The sequence below is a fragment of the Ursus arctos genome, unplaced genomic scaffold, assembly GCF_023065955.2.
Source record: "Ursus arctos isolate Adak ecotype North America unplaced genomic scaffold, UrsArc2.0 scaffold_27, whole genome shotgun sequence".
Classification (NCBI taxonomy): Eukaryota; Metazoa; Chordata; class Mammalia; order Carnivora; family Ursidae; genus Ursus; species Ursus arctos.
Window position 1 is genome coordinate 20,413,480 of NW_026622952.1, and position 12,203 is coordinate 20,425,682.

General features: G+C 36.7%; 1 protein-coding gene across 1 annotated transcript in view; it reads left to right on the forward strand.

Annotated features, from left to right (window-relative positions):
• Window positions 1–12,203, forward strand: part of LONRF1 (LON peptidase N-terminal domain and ring finger 1) — a 38,043-nt gene that overhangs the window by 10,581 nt on the left and 15,259 nt on the right. The window contains exons 2-3 of the mRNA XM_026508481.4: window positions 1,312–1,430; window positions 2,314–2,436. Coding sequence (XP_026364266.1) covers window positions 1,312–1,430; window positions 2,314–2,436 — 242 coding nt within the window. The remainder of the gene's footprint in view (window positions 1–1,311; window positions 1,431–2,313; window positions 2,437–12,203) is intronic.

Sequence of the window (12,203 nt, forward strand, 5' to 3'; positions counted from 1 at the left end):
TTTTTATTTAGGAAGCATGAAATATTTTCTTGAAATATTTCATTCTTCTTTGAAAATTGTCATTGGTATAAATTCGAAGGAACAATATAGTCCCAATTCTTAAGCATCAGCTGAAAAAGGCCAGTCTCATTTCTGAGAGTTATCTGTAGGAAAGCAATCATTTAAAAAGTAGAGTGAACCAGGGAGCTATTGCGTTTTATAATAGTTTTTTTTCTTTTTTTAATGAGGCATTATGGGTCTTTATACCCTTTTCACAATAAGTGCTTTATTTCATAAGCATATATTTTTGAAGGCTTCAAAGATGAATAGCTTTAAAAGAAGAGTCAGATTAATTTTGTCTGTAGATGAGCTGAAGATTAGTTTTTGGCTTAGACTTCAGTTTTAAGAATCTCTGTACCTGTAACAATTGATGGTAGTGTCACGGGTGATGCCAGCTGACTGAAATTCCGAATGCCAGCGGATACGAATTCGGTTTCTCAAGTAAAGATGTAGAGGATGGTAGTCAAATTATCAACAAAGCTTTTTTCTCTGAAACATTTGAAATTAAATCCGTTTGGGAATGATCCAATACCATTTTTGCTAATGGCAGGAATTAAAATTTTGACCTCTTTAATTATCAACCCATTTCCTCCAGAATCAGGACCATTGTACACGCTCCTAAGTTTGAGCCTTGGTCAGGCTTTGTTACTGTGGGATATCCGTGTGCAGTAGTTGCACAGATGGTTGTTTGTAAGTGAGCATTTAGAAATTAAGGTATAAAAAAATAAGATTTAGGGGAGCCTGGTGGCTCGGTTGTTAAGCGTCTGCCTTCGGCTCAGGGAGTGATCCCAGGGTCCTGGGATCGAGCCCCACATCGGGCTCCTACGCTGGGAGCCTGCTTCTTCCTCTCCCACTCCCCCTGCTTGTGTTCCCTCTCTCGCTGGCTGTTTCTCTCTCTATCAAATAAATAAATAAAATCTTAAAAAAAAAAAAAGATTTACCACAAAAAGGCAAATCTTCTAAACATCTAAGACCTGTTTTTCCAATCTGTACAGAATGCCCTATTTTAAGAAAACACTTGTTTTCTTAGAGGTGATTATTCATATTATAAAATATTTCCAGTACTTAAAAACCATCATTTCCTGTGCTAAAATTGTCTACATATAGTCATACGATAGAACTTCTAGATAAAATTCGACATGTAAGTGGGTTGCACCTATACTCTACTTTGGTGGTTGTTGGCTGGAATCACTGAGTTCTTAATCTAGTATGTATTTTGTGGATTGGATAATAATATTTTAAGAATAAACCTTTATAAAATATTTGTTTCAGAGCCCAGTGATGTGACTCTAAAAATTTACCGAGCGGAATCATACGCTGGTCTCCAAGAGTTTAAAGCAGCCATAGAAGATTTAAATGCAGTTCTCTTTCAACTGCCAAATTGGCCTGAGGTAAAGTTACTGTTTTACATTTACATACATTTAAAAATTTCACCTGTAGGGAACATGCATTTGGTTATGGTTAAAAGTTTTAACGAAACGGATTTGTTGACTCTTTAAATAAAATATATAGAGTTCTAGAAATCTAGGGTTTCGTGTGCATAATTTCCTCAAAGAGATACAACTGGTCCCACTGTAAAAATGGATCCGAATTGAAAATCGATGGAGGAGGTATATGGATAGAAAGAGAAGAGGTCCTTCAGGCTGGAAAATGGAGGCATCATCGTGGGGACCAGATGAGGCAGTGATTTAATACAGTGAATGGGGACAAAGGAGGTTGCCTTGCCATATGCTTTTAAAAAAGACTTGAGGCAAATATATGTAATCCGTTTACTAATTTTTTTTATCAAAATTGCCAAGGCAAATCAGTCATGTCGCATATAAGTTCTTTAAGCTGGAAGTTACTATTTTATATGACTTTTTCCCCATTTGAAACCATGCCTTTGAGGTCAATATAGTGAGGATGCTCTAAAAGATTATAAAGTAATACGAAAAACGAGACCGATCCCATGCTGGCTTGCTGGTTAGTACAAGGCGAATACGTATTAGGGATAAGACAGAAAATGATCTGTATGAACAACTTTAAGACTTAAAAAAAAGAAATCCTCTGGATTTATTACTGAAGTGATGTAATTAATGGTTTTGAAGTCATTCCTCCGTCAGTGCTTCTCCAGGGAAGTGTGTAAATATACCCTTGAAGTGCTTTGGGCTCCTCAGAGTCATTCAGAGTTTCAAAATGCACATTTCCAAGCAAACCGTTTTTTTTTTTCTTGATACTGATTTTTCAAAAAATAATTCTGTCAATAAAAGTTATGTATTTGTGCTTTCATTGCAGGTCTACTTCAGGAAAGGAAAAGTACTCCAGGATGCTGGTTTTTTAAGCGATGCCTTACAGCTGTTTCTTCAGTGCTTAGCCCTTGATGAGGATTTTGCGCCTGCAAAGCTGGAAGTAGAAAAGGTAATCAGTTTACCAATTTTAATAGTTCAAGGCCGGTCTAAGACACAGGTGTTTTTAAAAATGCTAATTAGAAGCGAGGTAAGAACATAAGGAGTCCAGTGAGTCAAATTTAGTAGCAATTTGACAAGTGGTTTTCAGGGTCATATACTTAGCGTGTAGAGTTTTTACTGAGATCAAAACATTTTATTTGCACGTATTTAAACGTTATTTTTGCTTGAATTGAGGTGTTTTCTACTAGTTTGATTGGAGCCAAACTAATCATCCTTAATTGTTGTCATGATATTCCTGCTCAGAAAAATTTTTTTTTAATTAAAGCAAAACTGGTACATAACATCGTATACGTTTCCATGTACAACATTATAAGAGATCACCACTAAAAGGCTGTTTGCCATCTGTCACCATGCAGGTGCTCCCTCCCCCATTTCACCCAACCCCCTTCCTCTTTGATAACCACCAATCTGTTCGCCATATTTGTGAGTTTTTGTTTGGTTTGTTCATTTCTTTTTTGGGTTTTCTTTGTTGTTTTAAGATTCCACATATGAGTGAAGTCATACCCTGTTTATCTTTCTCCATCTGACTTATTTCACTTAGCATAATACCTTCAGGGTCCGTTCTGTTGTCACAAATAGCAAGATAGCTTTTTTTTTCCCCCGGGGCTAAGTGGTAGTCCACTGGATAGGTATACCATGTCTTTATTCATCCAACCATTGATGGACATTCAGATTGTTTCCATTTCTCAGCTATTGTAAATAATGCTGCACTGAACATGAGAATGCACACATCTTTTCAAGTCAGTGTTGTTGCATTCTGAAGATAAATACCCAGAAGTGGAACAGCTACACACTACAGTTCTAGTCTTAATTTCTTGAGGAATCTCCATACTGTTTTCCATAGTGGCTTTGCCAACAACTGTATTCAGGGTCCACTTTTCTCCACATTCTCTCCAAGCCTTGTTATCGCTTATCTTTTTGATAATAGCCATTCTAACCATTGTGAGATGATACCTCATTGTGGTTTAGATTTGTATTTCCCTGATTAGTGATGTTGAGCGTCCTTTTACGTTCCTGTTGGCCATCTGTCTGTCTGTCTTTGGAAAAAAATGTCTATTCAGATCCTCTACCCTTTTTTAAATTAGGATTTTTTGTTGAGTTGTAGGAATTCTTTATATATCTTGGATATTAATCCCTTATCAGACACATGATTTGCAAAAATCTCCCATTCAATAGGTTGCCTTTTTGTTTTGATGATGATTTCTTTTGCTGTGCGAAGCTTTTTAGTTTGATGCAGTCCCATTGGTTTACTATTGCTCTCTTCCTTGCCTTTGGAGTCAGATTCACAAAGTACTGCTAAAACCCATATTGAGGAGCTTACCACCTATGTTTTCTCCTGGGAATTTTACGGTTTCAGGTCTTCTATTCAAGTCTTTAATCCGTTTGAGCTTATTTCTTTTTTTTTTTTTTTTTTTTTTAAAGATTTTTTATTTATTTATTTGACAGAGATAGAGACAGCCAGCGAGAGAGGGAACACAAGCAGGGGGAGTGGGAGAGGAAGAAGCAGGCTCACAGAGGAGGAGCCTGACGTGGGGCTCGAACCCGGAACGCCGGGATCACGCCCTGAGCCGAAGGCAGACGCTTTAACCGCTGTGCCACCCAGGCGCCCCTGAGCTTATTTCTGTGTATGGTGAAGGATACTGGTCTAGTTTCATTCTTTTGCATGTGGCTATCCAGCTTTCCCCAGCACCATTTATTGAAGAGACTTGTTTCTCCATCGTATGGTCTTAGCTCCTTTGTTGTAAATTGTCTATATATGTGTGGTTTTAATTCTGGTTCATTGATGTGTGTGTGTGCATTCTTATGCCACTATCATATTGTTTTGATGACTATAGCTTTGTTCTGTAGTTTGAAATCAGCATTGTTCTCCTTTATCAAGATTGCTTTGGGTATTTGGGATCTTTTGTGATTTTCTACAATTTTAGAACTATTTGGTCTAGTTCTAGGAAAAATACCATTGAGATTTTGATAGGGATTACATTGAATCTATAGATTGCTTTGGGGAGTATGGACATTTTAACAATAGTAATTCCTCCAATCTAAGAGGATCCCTGGAATAAATCCCATTTGATCATTGAGTATGAACTTTTGCTGTATTTCTAAATTCAGTTTGCTAATATTTTCTGGAGGATTTTTGCATTAATGTAAGTCACTGATAAGGGCCTGTAATTTTCTTTTTCTGTGGTTTCTTGTCGGCTTGCTGGCCTCAAAATGATTTGGGGAAGTGCTCCTTCTTCAGTTTTTTGGAAGAGTTGAGAAGGATAGGTATTAAATCTTTGAATGTTTGGGGGCACCTGGGTGGTTCAGTCGTTAAGCGTCTGCCTTCGGCTCAGGGCGTGATCCCGGCGATCTGGGATCGAGCCCCACGTCAGGCTCCTCCGCTGGGAGCCTGCTTCTTCCTCTCCCACTCCCCCTGCTGTGTTCCCTCTCTCGCTGGCTGTCTCTCTCTCTGTCAAATAAATAAAATCTTTAAAAAAAAAATCTTTGAATGTTTGGTAGAATTCACTAGGAAGCCATCAGGTCCTGGACTTCTGTTTGTTGGGAGGTTTTTGATCACGGATTCAATCTTCTCACTAGTAACTGACCTACTCAGGTGTTCTGTTTCTTCATGATTCAGTCTTGGAGGATTGTGTGTTTCTACAAATTTATTCATTTCTTCTAGGTTGTCCAGTTTGTTGGCATATAATTGTAGTAGTGTCTTATAATCCTTTATATTTTGGTGGTGTCAGTCATAACATCTCATTTCTGATTTTATCAGAGCCCTCTTTTTTTTTTTTTATTTGACAGGTTTTTTTTACTTTTTTTTTATTCTGGTATAATTGACATAGTGTGATATCAGTTTCACGTGTACACTATAGTGATTCAACAGTTCTATACCTTACTCAGTGCTTATCATTTTAAATGTATTCTTAATCGCTTCATCTATTTTACCCGTCCTCCCATCCACTTCCCCTCTGACAGTCACCCATTCTCTATATTTAAGTCTGTTTTTGTTTCTTCTTTTCTTCATTTGTTTTGTTCTTTAAATTCCACTTATGAGTGAAATCAGTGGTATTTATCTTTCTGTGACTGACTTATTTCATTTAGCATTATGTCCTCTAGATCTGTCCATGTTGTTGCAAATGGCAAGATTTCATTCTTTTTTATTACTGAGTAATTGTCCATTGTGTATATACACCTCTTCTTTATTCATTCATCTGTTGCTTCCATAGCTTGGCTATTGTGAATAATGCTGCAATAAACATAGCGTGTATACATCTTTTCGAATTAGTGTTTTGTTTTCTTTGGGTAAATACCAAGTAGTGGTATTATGGTATTTCCATAGTGGGTCATATGGTATTTCTATTTTTAGTTTTTTGAGGGACCTCCACAAACTTTTTCACAGTGGCTGCACCAGTTTGCATTCCTATCCATAGTGCGTACGTGTTTCTTTTTCTCCATGTCCTGGCCAACACTTTTTATTTCTTGTGTTTTTGATTTTAGCCATTTGACAGGTGTAAGGTGATATCTTATTGTGGTTTTGATTTGCATGTCCCTGATGACTAGGGATGTTGAGCAGCTTTTCATGTATCTCTTGGCCATCTGTGTGTCTTTGGAGAAATGTCTATATATGTCCTGTGGCCATTTTAATTGGATTACTTTTGGGGGTTGGTGAGTTGTGTAAGTTCTTTATATATTTTGGATTTTAACATCTTGTTGGGTATATTACTTGCAAATATCTTCTCCCATTCAGCAGGTTGTCTTTTTGTTTTGTTGATGCTTTCATTCACTGTGCAGAAGCTTCTTATTTTGAAGAAGTCCCAATAGTTTATTTTTGCTTTTGTTTCCCTTGCCTCAGGAGACCTACCTAGAAAAGTGTTGCTATGACCAATGTCAAAGACATCATTGCCAGTGCTATCTTCTAGGATTTTTACAGTTTTAGGTCTCACATTTAGATTTTTAATCCATTTGGAGTTTAATTTTGTGTATGGTGTAAGAAAGTGGAAAACAAAAAAAGTGGTCCAGTTTCATTCTTTTGCATGTAGCTGACTAGTTTTCCTAATACCGTTGGTTAAAGAGACTTTTTCTCATTGGATAGTCTTTCCTGCTTCGTTGAAGATTGATTGTCCATATAATCGTGAGTTTATTTCTGGGTTTTCTATTCTGCTCCATTAATCTATCTGTCTGTTTTTGTGCTAATACCATACTGTTTTGATTACTACAGCTTTGTAATATACTTGAAGTCTTAATTGTGATGCCTCTAGCTTTGCTTTTCTTTCTCAAAATTGCTTTGGCTATTTGGGGTCTTTTGTGGTTCCATACAGATTTTAGGAGTTTCCAGTTCTGTGAAAAATGGTGTTAGTATTTTGATAGGGATTATATTAAATCTGTAGATTGCTTTAGATAGTACAGACATTTTAACGTTTGTTCTTCCAATCCATGAGCATGGAATGTCTTTCCATTCCTTTCTGTCATCACTTTCTTTCATCCATGTTTTATGGTTTTCATAGTACAGGTCTTTTACCTCTTTGGTTGGGTTTATTCCTGGTATCTTATTGTTTTTGGTGCAACTGTAAATGGGATTGTTTTCCTAATTTCCTTTGTGAGTGTATAGAAGTGCAACGGATTGCTACACATCGATTTTGTATCTTGCAACTTAACTGAATTCATTTATCAGTTCTAGCAGTTTTTTGGTGGAGTCTTTGGGTTTTCTATATAGAGTATCATGTCCTGCAAATAGTGAATTTTAATTCCTCCTTACCAATTTGGATACCTTCATACCTTTTTCTTAATCTGATTGCTGTGGCTAGGACTTCCAGTACTATGTTACGTAAAAGTGGTGAGAGTGGACATCCTTGTCTTTTTCCTGACCTTAGGTGGAAAGCTCTCAGGTTTTCATGACTGAGTATGATGCTACCTATGGGTTTTTCACATATGGCCTTTATTATGTTGAGGTGTGTTCCCTCTAAACCTACTTTAAGGGGTTTTATCATGAATGGATGTTCTACCTTGTCAAATGCTTTTTCTGCCTCTATTGAAACGATCATTTGGTTTTTATCCTTTCTCTTATTGATGTGATGTATCACATTGATTGATTTGTGAGTATTGAACCACCCTTGCATCCCAGGAATAAATCCCATGTGATCATGATGAATGGTTTTTTTTAACATGCTGTTGGATCCTGTTTGCTAGTATCTTGTTGAGGATTTCTGCATCTATTTCCATCAGAGATACTGGCCTATAGTTTTCTTTTTTTGTACTGTCTTTATCTGGTTTTGGTGTCAAGGTAACGCTGACCTCATAGAATGAATTTGGAATCTATCCTTCCTTTGGGTTTTTTGGAAGAGTTTGAGAATAGATATTAACTCTTACTAAATGTTTGGTTAGAATTCCTCTATGAAGCCATCTGCTCCTGGACTTTTGCTTATTGGGAGGTTTTTAATTACTGATTCAGTTCATTGCTAGGAATTGCTCTGTCCAAATTTTTTATTTCTCTCTAATGCAAGAGCCCTCTTTTTTTCTTTTTAGTCTTGACATTTGTCAATTTTGTTAATGTGTTCAATGACCCAGCTCTTAGTTCTTTAATCTTCCCTCTCTTTTGTTTGTATTTCATTTATTTCTGCTGTGATCTTTATTATTTCCTTTCTTCTAGGACTTTGGGCTTTGTTCCCTTTTTTCTAGCTTCTTTAGGTATAAAGTTAGATTGTTTGAGATTTTTCTTATTTCCTGAGGTAGACCCCTTAGAACACCTTTTGCTGCATCCCAAAGATTTTAGTACATGGTACTTCTGTTTTCATTTGTCTCTAGCTATTTTTAAAATTTCTTCTTTGATTTATTTGATGGACCATTTGTTGTTCAGTAGCATGAGGTTTAATCTCAACATTTTGGGTTTGTTTTTTCCCCTTGTAAGTAATCATTAGTTTCATACCATTTTGGTTGGAGAAGATGCTTGATATGATTTCAGTATTCTTTAATTTGAGGCTTGTTTCCGGCCTAACGTGATCTATTCTGGAAAATGTTCCGTGTGCACTTGAAATCTTTGGATGCAATTTGGATGCAATGTTCTGTATATATCTGTTATGGTCTAATGTGTTGTTTAAGGCCAATGGTTCCTTGTTAATTTTCTGTCAGGATGATCTATCCATTGATGTAAATGGAGCGGTGAAGTCCTTCATTATTATTGTCTTACTGTCAGTTTCTCCCTTTAGGTCCATTTTATTTGCTTTGTATATCTCGGTGTTCCTATAGTGGGTGTATATAGGTTTATGAATATTACGTTTTCTTGTTGGATCTTGTTTATCATCATGGAATACCCTTCCCTATTCTTGAAGTCCTCGTTTTAAAGTCTGTTTTGTCTGTTATCCATTTGGCTGTACCAGCTTTCTTTTCACTTCCATTTGCTTGGAACATCTTTTTCCATCCATTCACTTTCAGAGTGTGTGTGTCCTTACTTGTGAAGTGAATCTCTAGCAGGCGGCGTATAGATGGATCTTATGTTCTTATCTATTCAGGCACCCTGTGTCCTTTGACTGGGGAGTGTGGTCTATTTGCCTTTAGAGTAAATCTTGATAGGTATGTGTATATTGCCATTTTGTTAATTCTTTTTTGGCTGTTTTCATCATTCCTCTCTCTCCCTTTCTTCTCTCTCTTACCTTGTGGTTTTATGGCTTTCTTTAGTGTTATGCTTAGGTTATGTTCTCATTTTCTTTTGCATGTTTACTGTCCGTTTTTGCACTGTGGTCACCGTAAGGTTCATATAACTTCCTTCGTATGTAATGGTCTGTTTTGAGTTGATACCAACTTAAATTTGAACATATTCCAAACTTTACATCCCCCCCTTCTGTATTTTTAATGTCACTTTATACATTTGTTTATTTTATGCATCTCTTAACCAGTTATTCTAGTTTTAATTTTATGATTTTTGTCTTTTAAACTTCATACTTGCTTTATAAGTGATTAATCTACTTACCTTTACTGTATGTTTTCCACTGAGATGTTTACTTTGATATGTTTTCTTCTTATTAATTAGTGCCACTTCTTCTCAGTTCAGAGAAATGCCTTTAACATGTCTTGTAGGACCAGTGTGGTGGTGATGTATTCCATTGGCCTTTGCTTGTCTGGAACACTGTTAATCTGTTTTTTCAGTTCTGAATGACAGTCTTGCTGGGTAAAGAATTCTCAGATGGAAGTTTTTTCCTTTCAGCCCTTTCAATAGGTCATGCCACTTCTGGCCTGCAGAGCTTCTGGTGATAAGTCTGATGGCCTATGGGGTTTCCCTTTCATATAATAAGTTTTTTTCTTTTGCTGCTTTTAGGATTCTGTCTTGAAATTTTTCTGTTTCCGTTCTAATGTGTCTTGGTGTGGATCACTTTGGGTTCATCTTCTTTGGAACCCTGTGCTTCCTGGACCTGGAAATTCCGTTTTCTTCCACAGGTTAAGGGAAGTTTTCCAGCCCTTTCTCTTCTTACTTTGGGACCCCTACTCAGGAATTTTTATTGACCTGCTTTTTGCCTTTAATTTCTAGTCTAAGTTTTGCTTATCTTCATGGTTGCCCATAGTATTACCCCAGTTTGTTCTGCCTTAATTTTCTCAGTAATCCACATATCACTTTCCAGGGTTTTTTTATGGTGTGTTAGCAGGTGTTAAATAAAAAAGGGAGGAGTTCTCTGATGAAATGACTTTGGGGAACATTGGCTTAAACCAAGTTAAATAGGTTTCTTCAAAAGTTTTCAGAGGTTTTGCTATGCTAACATGAGAGTAGCATTCAGCTTTTATCAAACATATTCACAGAGCATCTGAAAAGACGAGAGTCTTTGAAGAATTTTTTTTGGAAAATCTACCCTGATATCATTGTAGTGCCGTCACGATGCTCTCCTCAGTATCCACAAAACATGCCACATTATTTATCATCTTGATAGTGGTTTTTACATTGTGGCTTTTTGTCAGAATCACCTTGGGTGCTTGGTAAATGTAACGATTCCTGGACTTCACCACAGACCTTTGGAATTAGAATCTCTGGAATTTGGGCATAGTTTTACAAGCACCCAGGGAGATTCTTGTGCACTTGGAAGTATGACAACTTTGAAATTTTTCTCCGATCCCCGATGCCTTATGAAACAGCTAACATCAGTATATCCTCCGTGAGTTTGTTTGCACATACATTCTAGCCCATTGATTAAACAATTGTTTACTTAGTGTGTATTCTGGCTTTTATATTTGTTAATGGTCTCTCCTTGGGGAGACTGCAGACTTTTTAAGGACTTCTAATTTTGCATTATCCATGCTACAAAATATCCTTATATTTCTGTAAATATTTAAAAATTGACCTTTAGGTCAGGTTAGGTGAATGCAAAACAGCTGATGCTTTGAAATATTTTTCTCCCAATATGCCTTTTGTAAATTGTGCTGTATTTTACATGTAATGCAGTCCAGTGAATCTTGGAGATTATGCATCCATGTGACAGCACCCCAGTTAAGATGTAGAATATCTCCATCATGCTAGAAAGTTGTCAGCCCCTTTTCAGCAAATCCCCTATATTCCTGCTCCCAGAGGCAACTACTGTTTATTACCATAGAGTGGTTTTGCCTATTCTAGAACTTCACGCAAGTGGAATCACACAACATGTACTCTTGTGTCTGGCCTTTTTTTTTTTTTTTTTTGCAGAACACGATGGTTTTGAGATACATCAGCAATTTTTTTTTTAATTGTTCACAAAGTATTCTATTGTAGAAACATACCCCAATTTATGGTCTCAGTGATTTTCATTTGGGTTGCTACCAGTTGCTGGTAATGAACTAACATTCTTGTACAGGTCATTTTGTGGACATGTTTTTCTATCGCTTTGGTAAATCCCTAGTGGATCTGCTGGGTTCTAGAGTAGGTGAGTGTTTAATACTTTTTTTTTTAAACCAGGAGAAATGTAAAACCGTACAAATTTTAAAATGTTTGTTCATTAAAGGGGGTATTTCTTGACCTCCTACCAGATAAGCACTTTTATTTACATTGAATATATCTCCTTTTTATTTACATTGTAATGATTCATGAGTAATCTCATTTTTGTGAGTTTGAGAGATAGTACAACTGAAAAACCAAACTTCTGGATTTAGACTTAAGAAATGCTCCGCTGTTCATTAAATACAGCTTATTTGACAATCAAAAACATTTGAGTCCTCATTTCCTTCTAGCCAGGTTCTTCTCCTAACTTAACCTACCGTGTTTTTTTTGTTGTTGTTGTTGGGTTTTGTTTTTTTATTTTTTCCCCTTGGGGAGTTTAGATGTATAGATGTATTCCTGATAGAAGCACCCAGAAATTTTAATATGACAGCTGCCTTCCAGGTTAACTCCCAGCTATTACGGGTTGCCATACGGTGCTCCCATCCCAGAGCTGGGCACTGGTAGCTGCCTGTGCAGGTTACTTGTTCAGTGAGAAGCTAAATTTAGTATAAACGTGTGGAATTTTAAGAGTTTTGTAGTTAGACAAGTTCTTTAGTTCACTTAGACACTCTGAGTCCAGACTTACAATATGCTTTGGGGTGAACCATGAACCATTTTGACAGGATAGGACTCACTAAAGTTCAGAGGTAAATGTTTTCTACTTCCCTTAAAATCTCTTCTTTTTACAATCCTTCATTAAAAAGTCAGTTTTAATTTTGGGTACCTTCTCAGGCTAGTGGTCTAGCTACCCCGACGCCTTCCTGTTGAATTACTTCTTAGAGGTGATCTGACCCCCATGTAAG